The 18022-nt window shown below is 42.4% G+C and overlaps 1 protein-coding gene across 1 annotated transcript; it reads left to right on the top strand.

Moving 5' to 3' along the window:
- Positions 1 to 1549: 1549 nt before the first annotated feature.
- Positions 1550 to 17924, top strand: LOC115145247 (mitogen-activated protein kinase 1-like). The gene is made up of 9 exons (XM_029686672.2): positions 1550 to 1943; positions 3484 to 3666; positions 5060 to 5249; positions 6055 to 6171; positions 6293 to 6407; positions 7638 to 7769; positions 9211 to 9320; positions 13787 to 13915; positions 14066 to 17924. The coding sequence occupies exons 1-8, from the start codon at positions 1744 to 1746 to the stop codon at positions 13904 to 13906; spliced, it is 1167 nt and encodes a 388-aa protein (XP_029542532.1). The 5' UTR covers positions 1550 to 1743; the 3' UTR covers positions 13907 to 13915; positions 14066 to 17924.
- The last annotated feature ends 98 nt before the right edge of the window (positions 17925 to 18022 follow it).

Raw genomic sequence — 18022 nt, 5'->3', positions numbered from 1 at the left:
AACCCGGCAGCTGAATTGAGTGTATCTACTGCCAACAGCCACCATTTTCTCCTTAATTTCGACGTTGTCTCGTCGCTGAAACTCCCCGAGCGGCGAAGGTGTCGTCATTATTGTTAAGTTTTCTACAGAAATGTTGCGCAGCAGTCTCGGGACTACTGCGCGCACGCAGAAGTTTAGAGGGAACATTGGTTGTTTATCCTATCCACTATATTCATATATTGCTTACACCTCCCCTATCTGTGTTCAAATTCGTTTATCAAAACCTTCATGTGATTGTTGTTCATGCTTCATACTTGAGTCATTTTCTATTAAGGTATCTTTACTTTTACTCAAGTATGAATGGAAACAATGAACTTACAATGACCGTGATATAGTGGTGTAAAGTACTTATTTTTTGACAACTTTTAGTTTTACTTCACTACATTCCTGAAGAAAATAATGTAGTTTTTACTCCAGACATTTAACCTGACACGCAAAAAAAGTACTCCTTACATTTTGAATGCTTAGCAGGACAAGAAAATGGTCCAATTCACGCGCATATCAAGACAACAACACATGGTCATCCCTTCAGCCTCTGATCTGGTGGACTCACTAAACACAAATGCATCTTTTGTAAATGATGTCTGAGTGTTGGAGTGTGCCCCTGGCTATCCATTCATTTTAAAAACAAGAAAAAGGTGCCATCTGCTTTGCTTAAAAGAAGGAATTTAAAAATATTTTAAAAACTTTTGATACTTAAGTATATTTTAAAAATGACATTTACTTTTGATACTAAAGTATGTTTAGAACCATATACTTTTAGACTTTTACTCAAGTAGTATTTTACTGGGTGACTTTTACTTAAGTACGTTTCTATTGAGGTATCTATACTTTTACTCAAGTATGACAATTGGGTACTTTTTCCACCACTGCTGTGATATGTGGTTGTCCCAACCAGCTATCTTAAGATTTTATTTTATTGAACTAGGCAAGTTAGTTAAGAACAAATTCTTATTTACAATGATGGCCTACCCCAGCCAAATCCAGACGACACTAGGCCAATTGTGTGCCGCCCTATGGGACTCCCGATCAAGGCCGGTTGTGATACAGCCGGGATCGAACCAGGGTCTGTAGTAACGTCTCTAGCACTGAGATGCAGTGCCTTAGACTGCTGCACCACTCAGGAGGCCCTAGGTGAATGCAATAAGTGTAAGTCGCTTTGGATAAGAACGTCTGCTAAATGACTAACATGTACATGTAAAATGGGTTGTAAAAATACATGAAACATGTCCTGGGTGTGGGGAAAATGGGGAAATAAAGGTTTTTATCACAATCAATTGGATCACTTTTAAATGCGGAAGACACATTTCAGTTGAATACATTCAGGTGGAACTGACTAGGTATCCCCCTTAACGGAAGACACATTTCAGTTGAATGCATTCAGTTGCACAACTGACTAGGTATCCCCCTTTCCCTTTTATTTGGGTTCGGTTTAAATTGTTCTATTCAGCCTGCCATCCAGATGGTGGCAGTAACGCATAGTTGGGATGTCAACCGCTGCTAAAATTCCAAAGCAAAGAAGAACTAGAAACGAATTCATTTACACACTCTGGAGGGGGGCATTGAACGACTCGTATTCATCCGTCAACGAAACGAACCAAGGAAATATATTTAACATTCCTATCAACCTGAAGTCATTTCTAGAGTTTACGCCAGGCCACCTCCCAAATATTGACTGAAAATAGTAGATTTCTAGACGGAATCATGGCGGATTCGAGCAACAGTGCTGCTTCGACTGGAGCTACAGGATCGAATACTGGTACCGCCGGGGCTGTTGAGCCGGGAGCTACTGGAGCTGCGGGGATCAAGCCCGTGTTGGAGGTGGTAAAGGGGCAGAACTTTGACGTTGGACCCCGCTATGTCAACCTCTCGTACATCGGGGAAGGGGCCTATGGAATGGTTTGGTAAGATAAAATAATGTTCGCCGTAAAAACGTTGCCTTCAGTATATATTAAACAAGCCAGCTAAGCTTCGCCTGAAGGCGTTGGCTAGTTCACTGCCTCCCCATATCGCCTAATAATTGACATATTGACAACTAACGTTATCTGGATGTAAACGCACAAGTCTGCACATACCCTTGTTGTGTATTCAATTGCACTTAACGTTACCACTGGTAGTGAAACTATTTATACGTAGTTAACTGGCTAGCTAGCAACAGCGTTTGGCTCACTTAGCTAGCTAACGTTACAGTAGTTAGGTTTGTAGGTAATTACTAGCTAGCTACGCTGTGTGGTTTTAGTATGTTTTGATGCCCACCTATTGTATCACAGTAACGTGCACAATTGCATAAAACGAACAAGCTAGTTTCTACAAGACACAGCATACGTCATTTGTAGTACATTGGGGCAAACAACGCTAGCAATTTAGCTAGTTTGCAAACTAACTAGCTATATTATAACCGCAACGCATGCTAACTTGCTAGCTAAAAACGTTATCTTACAATTAGCTACCTAACTAGCTAAGTCGCTAATAGGCGTGGTTATTATGAGGCTGCCAAAATCTTTTTCAATACAGGAAGTGGGATGAAGTGATTGCGCAGGTCTTTGTAATGTTGATACATTTAAACAGTCCATCGTTCACACCGCGTGAGTCGATTTTTGAGGGGTCAACTGTTACTAGCTAGTTATTTACCGGTAGCTAACTAAACAGTTCGTTGGTTAGTTAACCAACCTCACTGATCGTACCACTAGTTTTCTAATAGAAAATGTCTCGCGAGGCTTTCTGTGCAATGTTGCATAGTGCACAAGGTGGGCGAGATAATTGTTTAATTAAGCAAGATCAAAGATTGAGTTTAGCACGATTTCAGATGTTTTTATTGGTCCTTATATGGTAAAGGAAACCAGACTTTACAGCTATATGCAGTATCAACATTTTATCTACCTCTTGTAGGTGTATGGATGTCAAGTCAGCAAGGCAAGTTTTGACTTGCGAGTCAGGGCAAGCATTTCTGGCCTTATCCAAGTTATCTAAACAATGGGAAAGTGTTACACCATTATTTCATACTTGACATTTTTGACCAAATGCAGAACTTCCTAGGGCACGCCATAGCAAGCACACTCTGAATGTAATCAAAACCGTGTATAGACTGAATATTTATTTTTAATGGCTCAAGAACGTTTACATTTCCTTGACAGTTGTATTTACTAAGTTGTCAATTAGAGCCTAACCTTTAATAATTCAATATGAGCCCCTCTTCTGCAATGGTTCCTCTGGTTGTCTCATTGTGCTCATGCTCACGTGTCAGTCATCACTGTGTCACTATTATAAAGAACTGCCATGTCATATGCAATGTGCTGGGCTTATTGTGCAGGTTGTAACTGGAGCCCTCTCTTCCCCATCTCTCCCCCACATCTTTCTCTCTCCCTGTCTCTCTCTTACATCCCATCTCTCCTAACTCTCCCCCATATCTCTCCCTCTATCTTCTCTCTCCTCCACCCCACGCAGCTCGGCCAATGACGTCATGACAGATTCTCGCGTGGCCATTAAGAAGATCAGTCCATTTGAGCATCAGACGTACTGTCAGCGCACACTGAGGGAGATCAAGATCCTGCTGCGGTTCCGCCATGAAAACATAATCAGCATCAACGACATCCTGAGGGCCCGCCGCATCGAGTGCATGAGGGACGTGTATTCTTTTACCCAGAAAGGGGGATACCTAGTCAGTTGTACAACTGAATACATTCAAATGAAATGTCTTCCACATTTAACCCAACCCATCTGAATCAGAGACAAATGGGGAAACTGGCTAGCTCTGTCTGTCTGTCTGGTCTGGTCTGGTCTGTTTTATTTATTACTAGTGGTGGGTAGGCTAAATAAATACAACAGAATAGGCCTAATTAAAATAATAGTAATTAAGGAACCGAAATATGCAGGGAAGAGCATGCTCATGGCTGAACAGTCCCCGGATTGTAAATTGGACTGGGTTGAAGGCCAACGTTGTTATTAATAATTTTTATTATAAATATTATTATTATTTTTTTTTACATCTGCTCCACCCACCTGCAAAATCACACAAGCATGGCTCCTCGCTCCACTCAGCTCACATGCTCTGGTGTGGTATTAAAAAAATATTCAGCTTTTCTCCACTCATATAAAATGATGTAGAATTGCATGAAATGGGTTTATCAAAGGCTATTTTTTTTCTCAGACCAGCAAATACCTTGATAGATTTATGAAATTCATCCAGGCTGTATCACAATCGGCCGTGATTGGGAGTCCCAATTGTTCCTAACTGACTTGCCTAGTTAAATAAAGGTAAATACATTTAAAAAAAAAAATGCTTTTATTATAAAGTTTAAAAAACAGTTTCTGAAACTGCATAGCTAAGGCTCTGGTCTGTCCAAGGAGTGAGGGTAAATGGTATGCATTTTCTCTGCTATCTACCTTGTTTTAATTATTATTTTGGGTATAGGGGAGGGTCCAAAAAAAATTACATTTGTGGGAGGGTCTGGTACAAATATTTTACTGAAGGGAGGGCCATCCATTTTCATTTAAGAGTTGTCCAATTTTTCTCCAAGTATCCCTCATTATAAATAACGTGCAGTCCCTAAATGTTTTGCATGAATGCAGTATTTCCTTGTTCCTAGGTTGATGACTTAACCTTTGTTTTCAGTGTTATAATTCCATGCAGAAGCATTGTAAAATAAGCAAATTCATTGGACCTGCGCTGAAGCGAAAATTACTGGAAGTAAATGTTAGCAATACAGGGGGGACTACGCGATATTATGGGTGTGTAAAGGCCTTTATGTTTACTAAAACTCCACCAAAAATTCACACTTACAGGGAATTGTTTACGGTCAGGTTCAAATGGATATGTGGTTGTTGACCCGTAGTGCCTGTAACTGTCATATTCCTCTTCATCCTCTGTTGTCTCTTTAAATGGTGCCCCCTGCTGGTTCCCAGCTATATAGTGCTGAACCTCATGGAGACGGACCTTTTCAAGCCTAGATCTAACAGAATAACATGGATTATGGTTTGGTCCCCCTCTGTTCGTTAGGCTCCTTAACCCCTTGTTTCCCAGCTACATAGTGCAGGACCTGATGGAGACAGACCTGTACAAGCTCCTGAAGACCCAGATGTTGAGCAACGACCACACCTGCTACTTCTTGTACCAGATCCTGAGAGGCCTGAAGTACATCCACTCTGCCAACGTGCTGCACCGTGACCTCAAGCCCTCCAACCTGCTCATCAACACCACCTGCGACCTCAAGGTAATGATAACCAGAATACTACTACTAACCCTATATCTACAATACTACTACTGCTAACCCCAACACTATAACACTATAACTAACCCCAACTGTAACCTTAAGGCATGGTTAGCTACCCATTGGTCTAAGATCGGGGCTGATATTTATAAAACGTTTCAGAGTATAAGTGCTGTTCTATGGTCAGTATTGCCTTGCCAATTCTTTTTTATTTATCTAGCTAGGCAAGTCAATTAAGAACAAATTCTTATTTTACAATGACGCCCTAACCAGGCCAAACCCTCCCCAAATCAGGACAACGCTGGTCCAGTTGTGCGCCACCCTATGGGATTACAGATCACTGCCGGTTGTGATACAGCCCTGGATCAAACCAGGGTCTGTAGTAACGCCTCTAGCACTGAGATGCAGTGCCTTTGACCGCTGCGCCACTTGGGAGCCTTAACTATTGTCTACCACTGGGCGTGAACTTGTGATACTCAGTTCACTAATGGACAGGAGGCACCTGATCCTAGATCAGCACTTTTTCTCTGAGACACTTATGAATACGCCTATGTTTACCCTAGCTATCACCCAATCATAACCATTAGAGAGTGGGGAAATCTAACCTTGGACCAGTGGTTAGGGTCTAACCAAGGTGTGAAGAAAAGTATCTACACTCTAACCAGGAGAGGGCGTTGTGAGGATTTGCTGGCATGAACAGGCCCGTATTTATTCCGCCGATTCTGTTGCAAATTGTTTCTTAAGTTGAAGCTTTGCATATGTGTGTCTACATGCTTCTCTGCGTGTTTTAACGAGCCTCTTCCGTCAGATCTGTGACTTTGGGCTGGCACGGATAGCTGACCCAGAGCATGACCACACAGGCTTCCTGACAGAGTATGTGGCTACGCGCTGGTACAGGGCTCCTGAGATCATGCTCAACTCCAAGGTGTGTGTGTGGACTGTGCATTGATTCCATGTCTGTGGACCATGTTTTCTCTGTCAGGGCTACGCCTAGTCCTTTGTGTATGTGAATGAATGTGTTTGTACTAACTCCGTGTGTTGTTCAGGGCTACTCCAAGTCCATTGATATCTGGTCAGTGGGCTGCATCCTGGCTGAGATGCTGTCCAACAGGCCCATCTTCCCTGGGAAGCACTACCTGGACCAGCTCAACCACATACTGGGTGAGAGAGAGACAGGTTGCGATCCAAATGGCAGCCTAATCCCTATCTAGTGCACTTCTTTTGACCAGAGCCTTATGGGCCCTAGTCAAAAGTAGGACAATCTAAAGGGAATAGGGTGTGACACTCCCTCAAACCTTTGCATGACTTGCTGTGTGCTCTTTTCTGAAATACCCTTTGGAAATATCCTTGACTTTGGCTTCTGTCTGTGAGAAGGGTGAACATGCAAAACTTACCTGAACATGCCTTATACACTGAACAAAAATAGATCCTCAGTATCTTGTCACGGTATATCTATGCATTCAAATTGCCATTGGTAAAATGAAATTGTGTTCGTTGTCTGTAGCTTTTGCCTGCCCATACCATAACACCACCGCCACCATAGGGCACTCTGTTGACATCCACAAACCACTCGCCCACACAACGGCATAGACTCTGTCTGCCATCTGCCCGGTACAGTTGAAACCAGGATTCATTGGTGAAGAGCACACTTCTTCAGTGTGCCAGTGGCCATTGAAGGTGTGCATTTGCCCACTGAACTCTGTTCCGACGCAGAACTGCAGTCAGGTCAAGACCCTGGTGAAGATGACAAGGACGCAGATGAGCTTCCCTGCGAAGGTTTCTGAGAGTTTGTGCAGAAATTCTTTGGTTGGGCAAACCCACAGTTTCATCAGCTGTCCGGGTGGCTGGTTTCAGACAATTTGGAGGTCCTGTGCTGGCTTGCTTCCATGTGGTCTGCAGTTGTGAGACCGGTTGGACATGCTGTCAAATTTTCCAGAACGATGCGGTAGAGAAATTAACATTAAATTCTCTGGCAACAGCTCTGGTGGACATTCCTGCAGTCAACATGACAATTGCACGCTCCCTCAACTTGAGACATCTGTGGCATTGTGTTGTGTGACAAAACTGCACATTTTAGAGGGGCCTTTTATTGCCCCCAGTGCAAGGTGCACCTGTGTAATGATCATTCTGTTTAATCAGCTTTTTGATATTCCACACCTATCAGATGGATGGATTATCTGGGCAGAGGAGAAATGCTCACTTAACAGGGATGTAAACAAATTTGTGCACAAATGGATCTCCTGAAACATGGGACTAACACTTCACATGTTGTGCTTATAATTTTCGTTCAGTATAAATGTTATATTTCCATTTTCAAAGCATTTCAACTGTTTGCTACCTTGTGTCCTGCTGAACAGGACCCATGTTTAAAGTGTGTGATTGGTTGTGCAGGGATCCTGGGCTCTCCCACTCCGGACGACCTGAACTGCATCATCAACATGAAGGCCAGGAACTACCTGCAGTCTCTGCCTGAGAAACCCAAGGTCCCCTGGAACAAGCTGTTCCCCAAGGCGGACAGCAAGGGTAGAATACACATATACACACATTATTACATTATAGTAATTTATCTTACCCAGAGTGACTTAGTGCATTCATCTTAGTCACTAGGTAAGATCGTTATTGTAAGTAAGACTGTTCTTCAATAAAGCAGCTATTAGCTAAGTCAGTGCAAGAAAGGCAAGTACAACAGCATTGTTTTATTATTTTTCACACACGTATGTGTGTACACCTTCCCATGCTAACACACACAAAATGCATACATTCACAGTTTTCAAATGCATTTGCAAGCATTACATGCATACACACACACTCACACTTCCCTTTTCCTAGCTTCACTAGTGGTCACTGTTTTCCTACTCATATGTGAGCTTATGGGAATACTGGCTTTTGGTACACCGAGTAGACTTCAACCTAGTTCAAATGGTAACATTAGGTGTCTATCCTTCCCTTTCATGTTGGATTGTGGTATTTATGGATAATCTATTGATTTTGGGAAGAACTATCCGTTTAAAGGTCATGAACATTAAAAATCCTGTTTTTCATTCAATTTGGATGAAACAAGATCAAAGTATGTTGACCAAAGTATGAAAATGACTACATTGATCAAGTTTGATCATAAAGTTGGTGGTCCCCTCCCCCATGTCAAACGGGATAGGGTGACATCACCCTAACTAATTGTAATACACCAATGGTAACATAATATTCCCTTACCTAATTTAAACAAGTATAGCCTTGTAACCAACATTGGCGAAGGGTGCCAAACTGTGACTGTCAGCAAATATATAATACAAATTTTACACTTCATCTATGGCAAAGATACTTGTATGTTTCTCCTTTCATCTGTGTCTGGTGTTAGCTAGCTAGGTCTTCAGCCAGCTTGAAACAAAAGGGGGGGGAAGAGTCATTCAGTTGTCAACACATCCGTCAGTGTTGCTGTGAACCGCATCCCAAGAGACATGCCAAATATTGATGCAATTTCGATGTGCTTTGAGTTGCTTTGTGTCTCACAAAATTAGCTCGAGATGATTTTACTGCAAAACGGCCCCACTGCATCCAAGTTGATTTACACACTACTGGTCAAAAGTTTTAGAACACCTACTCACTCAAGGGTTTTTCTTTGTTTTGACTATTTTCTACATTATAGAATAGCGTTGAAGACATTAAAACTATGAAATAACAGATATGGTGTTTTAAAACTTTTGACCGGTTGTGTAGGTGTTTCAAAGAGCTGTCAGTCAAGGCGAGTTCATGAATGTAAGCTCCCCGGCCCACTCAGTATGTCTTTTCAAACTTCCTGGTAGTTAGCCATGAGAGGGGGAGAAATTCATTTTTCTCCGATGTTGAGCATTTCTATCCAAAACAAATATTATAGCTGAGTAACTCAAAAGGCTTTTACATGGGAATCAGAATGCCTGTTAAAGACCTTTTTAACAACACCCGTCTCTCCCTCCTCCCCTCCCTCCAGCTCTGGACCTGCTGGGCCGCATGTTGACCTTTAACCCTATCAAGCGCATCACGGTAGAGGAGGCCCTGGCTCATCCCTATCTGGAGCAGTACTACGACCCCACTGACGAGGTATGACAGCAGCAGGCCGCCCTCACATACTGTAGTGCCCTGTCCAGAAACCATCGAAGGCCCTTTTCACATATGAAATTCATTACTCTGGTTCAATTTCCTGAAGTGTTTGAGAATTCTACAAAATATGTTTTGCTTTCACAATGCCTAGAAATAGACCACATTTTACATGCTAGCTTTCTAACGGTCAAAAAGTTCCACGCGGCTCACACTGTCAAGTCACAATACCTGAAACTTTAGTCCTGGATTGGGGTCCCACTACTCCCGCAGGTCCAGGATTTGTTTCAGCCATGGTTAGTTTGCGTTTTGCACATGCTTTATACATTTACATTACATTTAAGTCATTTAGCAGACGCTCTTATCCAGAGCGACTTACAAATTGGTGCATTCACCTTATGACATCCAGTGGAACAGTAGTGCATCTAAATCTTTTAACAGGATTTGTTTCAGCCATGGTTCGTTTGCGTTTTGCACATGCTTTATACATTTACATTACATTTAAGTCATTTAGCAGACGCTCTTATCCAGAGCGACTTACAAATTGGTGCATTCACCTTATGACATCCAGTGGAACAGCAGTGCATCTAAATCTTTTAAGGGAGGGGGGTGAGAGGGATTACTTTATCCTATCCTAGGTATTCCTTAAAGAGGTGGGGTTTCAGGTGTCTCCGGAAGGTGGTGATTGACTCCGCTGTCCTGGCGTCGTGAGGGAGTTTGTTCCACCATTGGGGGGCCAGAGCAGCGAACAGTTTTGACTGGGCTGAGCGGGAACTGTACTTCCTCAGTGGTAGGGAGGCGAGCAGACCAGAGGTGGATGAACGCAGTGCCCTTGTTTGGGTGTAGGGCCTGATCAGAGCCTGGAGGTACTGAGGTGCCGTTCCCCTCACAGCTCCGTAGGCAAGCACCATGGTCTTGTAGCGGATGCGAGCTTCAACTGGAAGCCAGTGGAGAGAGCGGAGGAGCGGGGTGACGTGAGAGAACTTGGGAAGGTTGAACACCAGACGGGCAGCGGCGTTCTGGATGAGTTGTAGGGGTTTAATGGCACAGGCAGGGAGCCCAGCCAACAGCGAGTTGCAGTAATCCAGACGGGAGATGACAAGTGCCTGGATTAGGACCTGCGCCGCTTCCTGTGTGAGGCAGGGTCGTACTCTGCGGATGTTGTAGAGCATGAACCTACAGGAACGGGCCACCGCCTTGATGTTAGTTGAGAACGACAGGGTGTTGTCCAGGATCACTTTATAGCGTGGATCAGTAGGGATGCGCATCTTTCCCTCAAGACATTTCGATTCGTATCTAGATACATGGGCTCTGATACGATACAAGAACGATACATTTTAGTTTGAAGCGATTCAGTTCAGAGAACAAATTGATGTGATTTGATACACTAACATTTGTTGAATAAACACATTTTCCATTCTAACTAGAAATCTGCTGCTGGATCTCATGAGCTGGGCTTCTCTGAGCTGTATGTATGTGAGCAAGCCTCGTTCAGCAGGTATAGCCAGTAGCTTACTTTTATTCCAGTAAAACACCATTTTCAACAGTGTATAGATGATAATACCCTAGCAAATTATATGAGTTGTCACTCAACTATAGTAATAAAGCCTAATATCGCGCAAGCCATTTTGGCATTTGAATGCTGAAGGTGCTGTGCAGATGTGCAAGATTCAGGACAGGCAGCCTACCTCGCGTTGGTCAGGGTGTCAGGCTGGGCACAGTGCGCAGTTTGATTAGGATACTGATAGGCGTGTAACGTTTCAACAAACCCACTGTAGCATTGTACTTCTCATATCCCACTCTGGGCTAATGTGATGGGCTGTAACTGCTAAGTAGCTCTCTGTTGCCCTGGCAGTCCGTTCGTACAGTATGTAGTAAGTGCATGGATAATTCATTGACGACTTCAGCTTGCTTATATAGAGTGGGTACTACTTGTTTGCTGAAATGGGTATGAGAGGGCGAAGTTCATAAGCACTTTCAAGAGGTGCTGAAAACACCCTATTCTTCTCAACCACCGAGAATGGGTGCATATTTGTGGCTATAAACATACCTATCGCTCTTGTAATTTCTTTGGCCTGGTCAGAATCCGCTGCGAAGGGCTGTTTGCTCCAGTGGTAGGAATACTGGGGTGATGTCGGCCCGTCAAAATGAAATCCAATTTTGGTGCCATACACATTTAGCAGATGTTATTGTGGGTGTAGTGAAATGCTTGTGTTCCTCCAACGGTGTAGTAATATCTAACAATTCACAACAATACACACATCTAAAAGTAAAATTATGGAATTAAGAAATGTAGCAATATTAGGACGAGCAATGTCAGTCTGGAGTGTATATGTATGTGATGGGATGTATAGACATTATGGGCAGTATGTGCATAGAATATTTGGTATATTTGTAGAATACATAGGATAGAATTGTGTATGTGCGCGCGCACACACAGCAATAGTTAAATAGGATGGCATTGACCAGAGTACAGTAATATACATGTGACATGAGTAAAACAGTATGCAAACATTTATTAAAGTGAGCAGGGATTCCATGTCTATGTACATAGGGCAGCAGGCTCCAAGGTGCAGGGTTGAGTAACCGAGTGGTAGCCGGCTAGTTACAGTGGCTAAGTACCAGGTGGTGATACAGCCCGACAGGATGCATCTGTAAAAGTTTGTTAGGGTCTTAGGGGCCAAGCCAAATTTTTTTCCTGATGTTGATGATGGAGAATTCTCCTGGTTTATCGACCCCACCACTCGCCATTGTACAGAACTGGATCCCGGCTGCGTATCACAAAAGGACAGTTTGAAATGCGGCAATTGAGATTAAAATGTTTGCATGGGCACTAGTTGTTTCAACGGAATAGTCTGAAATGGTTTTTTTCCCCAGCTCAGATTGACTCGAGGCATACAACATAACGTAGGCATAGCCTATAGGCCTAGTGTTTTTATATATTTTCTTGAATTAATTTTTTGGGTTCACAGTGCGGACCGAAACGAGGTCCCTGTGCTGAACGGTTCGGTATGAGATTTTCAGAAAGTAGAAAGTAATATGAGCAACAACAAAATGTGAATCGGCAATTCTGAACGTTTGAATCTATTTTTTTTCTGACTATGCGTGCTGCATTTGGATCGGTTTGGTGTCCGTGGACCGATGCAGTCGTATCTTAAAAATTTGAATCAGGGACTGATGCGTGTTGTGAATAGTTACATCCCTATGGATCAGGGTACCAAACGCTCCAGGATCATATGTGAAAGCGCCCTAAGGTGTTATGATTTCGTGTACTGTAGCCTATTTTGTTGTATACTGTTATTACACTTAAGAAAATATACTTAACAATAATATAAACGCAACATGCAACAATTTCAATGACTATATTGAGATACAGTTCATATAAGGAAATCAGACAAATTAAATAAATTCATTAGCCCTAAATTCATTGGCCCTAATCTATGGATTAAACATGACTGGGCAGGGGTGCAGCTATGGGTGGATCTGGGAGGCCATAGGCCCACCCCCTGGGGAACCAGTCCCAGCAAATCAGAATGAGTTTTTCTGAACAAAGGGGCTTTATTACAGAGAAATACTCCTCAGTTTCATCAGCTGTCGTAGCTTTTGCCTGCCTATACCATAACCCCACCGCCAACATGGGGCCCTCTGTTGACATCCTCAAACCACTCGGCCACACAACGCCATAGACTCTGTCTGCCATCTGCCCGGTACAGTTGAAACCGGGATTAATCTGTGAAGAGCACACTTCTCCAGCGTGCCAGTGGCCATCGATGGTGAGCATTTTCCCACTGAAATTGGTTATGACAATGAACTGCGGTCAGGTCAAGACGCGGTTGAGGACAACGAGCACACAGATGCGTTTCCCTGAGACTGTTTCTTCCTTGTGCTAACCCACAGTTTCATCAGCTGTCCGGGTGGCTGGTTTCAGATGATCCCGCTGGTGAAGAAACCGGCTGTGGAGGTCTCAGGCTGGCATGGTTACATGTGATCTGCAGTTGTGAGGCCGGTTGGACATACTGCCAAATTCTCTATAGTGACGGAGGGGGCTTGTGCTAGAGAAATGAACATTCAATTCTCTGGCAACAGCTCTGATGGACACTCCTGCAGTCAGCATGCCAATTGCACGCTACCTCAACTTGAGACATGTGACATTGTGTTGTGACACAACTGCACATTTTCGTGGCCTTTTAATGTCCCCAGCACAAGGTGTACCTGTGTAATGATCATTCTGTTTAATCAGCTTCTTGATATACCACACCTGTCAGGTGGATTAATTATCTTGGCAAAGGAGAAATGCTCCCTAACATGGATGTAAACTAATTTGTGCACAACATTTGAAAGAAATAAGCTTTTTGTGCGTATGGAAAATTCTGGGATCTTTCATTTCAGCTCATGAAACATGGGACCAACTTTACATTTTGCATTTCGACTTTTGTTCAGTGTAGTATTTTCATTGTGTGTGTGTGTAGCCTGTAGCAGAGGAGCCGTTCACCTTCACCATGGAGCTGGATGACCTGCCTAAGGAGAAGCTGAAGGAGCTCATCTTTGAAGAGACGCTCCGCTTCCAGGCCACCTACCAGGGCTCCTGAGACATAGAGGTACACACGCATACATACACTCACATCGCTCCATAACGCTTACTAGAGCTTTGAAAAAGATAGGTGGACATTCTGCTCACACATGAAGACACTTTTAGCTGTGACGTTTTTTCTTTTGTCATTTTCATCTCCTGTTCATATGTGTTTCAGCTTTGAAGACGAGTGACAAAGCGAGTCTTGAAACAGGAAGACTCCAAACGACAAGATACAAAAACAACATATATATATATATATATATATATATACAGCATACAAAAAAAAAGGACCAGAAACATTTAACAGTTAGTATTTTCTTATATATATATTTTTATTTCTATCGCGGGGAAGTTTTTTTTTTTTGGTGGGGGGACTGTTTACTTAAAGGAAAGATTCACCCATTTTGAATGTTATTTTGTTTATGTGCATCTCAGCGACGTTCTATTGATTCCTGGGTTATTTCATGTGTATCCTGAGCTATTGCCAATCAAACAGGCAGAAATTCGGATGGTATGTCGTAGCATTGTGATAAAGCCGCTCTCACTACACTGTAAGTTAATAGGAATTTGACTGTTATATCGCAAAAACATCTATAATACATGTCAGATTTGGAATACTGGCTGATGTCACATGGGAGGTTGTCTTCTCTCGAATGAGCCATTGATCATATTTTTGGGATTATTCCTACCTCGAAATATGTAATTAAACAGAGGGTCCACCACATTTCTCCTATTTGTCTGCTCTTTAAGTTGATGATGCATTTCATGGTTCCATTGCGTATGTCAGACTCTGCTCTGCGAGGCACATCGAGCTGCAGGTTAAACATAGTGAGATTGTAGACTCCTAAATTGATAGTGCTGTTTGTTTAGGCAATTTTACAACTATTTTACATGCTGATATTGACTCTGGTGTTATTTTGTGTAGCTACATTTTACTAGCCAGCTTGCCAGCCAGCCCATAAAGAGAGCATTGGATTGTGGGTTCCATTTTCACATGTTGCCACCAACCTTATTATAACAACAAAATGAAACATTTGTTCACAAATATATTGTTCTTACGTTGACACTGTAAATGATAGGAATTAGTGGTTTTGGGTGGATATTTTCTTTAAGTACTACGGTGCTCATTTGAACCACCATCAGGATACTCTTCCCTCTATCTCTTCTTTAACCGCTTTCTGCGAGGAGTGTGTACTGTTTAAAAAGCAAGACCTTAATCTTACTCCCGTCTGACCGACTCCATTTTACCACTCTTCCCTGTGAGCCTTTGTTCTTTTTTCCCCTCTCTGTAAATCTGTGCTCTTTCTCTCCATCTCTTTCTCACTAGCCACAGTATATGTTACTGTATTAACCAACACCTTAACTGTCTGTCTTGCTCCATGGAATTGTTGTTTGAGAAAAAAAGAGAAAGAAAAGATGGATGGGTGCTGGTTATATGTGTACATACATGGTTTTGTTTGAGTGATCTCGTGGCGGTTTGGTTTGTACACCGTTATTTGAATGTTTATGATCAGTCAGGAGTCGTATTTGTATGTTTTGAAGTTTATATTTGACAATAATTTAATGGGTTTTTTTGGGGGTGGGGGCACTGATTTTTAGACATTCTTTACTTGCAAAAACAAACATTCTACATTTTACTGGCATGTTGAAGTTTTATATTTCGTTGTCTTTTCTTTAGAAATGATGTATGTTGTTCATCTAAATGAACATACATACATTCTTGAAATGTACAAAAGTGGCAAAGGGAGAGTGGGATGGAGGCATGGAGAGATGAGAAATGGCTTGAATGCTCTTTGTACTGTAACCCACAGCTGGCTTTCTCTATCCACACTTATAAAGAGGACTTCAGAGTTTTCCGATAGAAATGCATGACCTAGAACAGGCAGGATAACCCCACATCTTAGACATGCTGATGTGATTTCCCTATTCTTTCTGTGCTAGTCTCTGACTCACTAACACCGATCAGCGACATGCCACAGACCCTCACCGGTCCTTACATGGGAGGTTAAGAAAAAAAACTCCAATCTTTGTTGGAGAGGGGTACCTATAGTATGTTTCTCTTTGCCCAAAACCAAATTCAACTTGAAATCAGCCTCCATATTAGAAAATGTTAAGTTCTCTGCCTGTTTGCCATTCCTCCCTCTCTCCTCCCTTATGTGTCTGGTATCGTTTCAGGGAGGACAGTGATCTGTAAATACTGTTCATTTATTTAGTTGTGGAGGGTGGCAGGCAGAATCAGCAGATTTCCGGCTGACATATACTTCAAGCTTGTGTTAAACTGATAATGGTTGCCATGGTTACGGTGTCTATGGTAATTAGTGGCTGATTTGCTCTTTGTTTTATGGTGATTGTTGCTCAGAGCTTAACGCATCGCTGTCAGATCTCCGAATGTCACATTTTCCACTCACATCTAACAGTGGACTGCTCCATTTTGCCATAGCACATCCTCAGCCCCTCAGAAGCTATAAGCCTCTATTCATTGGTAGAAGTGGCCCTACTTTCAGATCTGGGATCAGTTTAGCCTCTCCTAATCCTTACATTTAGTCAATAGAGGAGGCGGAGAGTAAATCTGAGGCCAGGTCTGTGTTCAGTACATTCTGGAACATTCAATTGAACGCAAGCAATGCTGTACTGAACGACCAGTTGATAAACAGGGAGGGGTTGGGTAATGCTGTCAGCATGGTTACTGCCCTTTTTAAAACGCTGTCAGTTATGAGCAAACGCACATCAAAGTGTGTTCAAGAATGTTTTTGCAACGTAGCAAACATTCAAGTGAAGTGAACGCACCTCTGATCTATCAGTGCATATGTGCAGTATCATCCATTCCACATCCCTCGATTACCAGCCATGCTATACTCAAAGGGCTTTCCCTCTCAGGTCCCACCCACCTTACATTTATCTTGCTTCTGATTGGCTGAGACCTCCCAAACCACATCCCAGGTTGTGCTGCCATTTGTTGACTCATTTCTTTTTCTCTTATTTCCTCCTGTACATTTTTTTTTCTCTCCTCTCTCGAACTAATTCCCCATCATGGCTAGAAATTACAGCAGATCCGATTTTAAAAGGTGAGGAGCCTTTCTTGAGTGACATCTGTCAGTCATGTTGGGGGAAGAGGGGTTACTTGCGTCAATCATCTCAATCAGCGCACCTGCACTTTGCCACAGTAACCAAACTTTTTCCCCTTCTGTTTTTTTTTCTTTCTTTCTTGTTTTATTTTTTAACTGTTTCCCTTAAGTCAAGACATTGGCCTACTCTTTTGCGGTTAATTACATTTCTTCTTTTTCCTCCCTCTAATCTGCTTGCTTTTCTGGGCAGATTTTTCATGGAAGCTCACTGGAGCTCGTCACACTTTTTATTGAGTGTGTGCGTGTCAAGTGTCCTAACACATGTTTGCGGTGTCACACCCTGGTCCGCACTGTTTCATTGTGTGTGTATAGTCTGTGGTTGAAACACAGCAGACACTACTCCAATCGACAGGATGTATGCATGTGTCTCTCTGTGTTTTATTGTTTTGAAACGCACTCCAGAGGCTTTCCCCTTACTTGTATCTGCATGTTTGGATTCTTGTGACTGTCTGTCGTTCTCTGACCAAAAGCTGCTTTACTATCCCCCAACCCCTTTTTACCCCCCTCCCACCAGCGACACGACCCAACTGACCGCCAGTCTCATCGGAGGACCATGCGAATGAACCAACGGGACCATGTTTGCAATACGCAATCACTCACTTTTTCACAGATACACACATCATTGCACACCACATATGCACACAATACATGCATAGTCAGGCAGGTTTCTAAATAATGTCCTTTTTTAATTAAATGGCTGTTCTTATTATTATAGTGAGTTGTTTATTTTATTTTTATACATAAGGGAGGTTTTTTTTAAATTAATGTTTTTCTCTTTTTTGTTTCACTTATGGTTGTGCTATAACTAGTAGTGTTTTCACAGATATGAGCTATTGAGGGTTATCGTCTGAGTATTATGAATTAAACAATTATATACATATAATAAATACAATTCCTGATACTGGTAAACTGTCTGTTGGTTTTCTTTGTCTTATGGTCTGTCCTTGTTCGTGGTACTGAATGGCAGTGTGGACAGCGTTATAGAAATATCTTAGGGTAACAGTGAA

The sequence above is a fragment of the Oncorhynchus nerka genome, linkage group LG17 (genome assembly GCF_034236695.1).
Source record: "Oncorhynchus nerka isolate Pitt River linkage group LG17, Oner_Uvic_2.0, whole genome shotgun sequence".
Taxonomy (NCBI): domain Eukaryota; kingdom Metazoa; phylum Chordata; class Actinopteri; order Salmoniformes; family Salmonidae; genus Oncorhynchus; species Oncorhynchus nerka.
This window is presented reverse-complemented; position numbering and strand designations above follow the sequence as displayed.

What these genes read in the sequence shown, in the direction of transcription:
- LOC115145247 (XM_029686672.2), top strand. Translation starts at nt 1,744, where the DNA reads ATGGCGGATTCGAGCAACAGTGCTGCTTCGACTGGAGCTACAGGATCG. An exon ending in ACACCACCTGCGACCTCAAG is followed by an intron (nt 5,250 to 6,054) that starts GTAATGATAACC and finishes CTCTTCCGTCAG; the next exon opens with ATCTGTGACTTTGGGCTGGC. An exon ending in ACTACGACCCCACTGACGAG is followed by an intron (nt 9,321 to 13,786) that starts GTATGACAGCAG and finishes GTGTGTGTGTAG; the next exon opens with CCTGTAGCAGAGGAGCCGTT.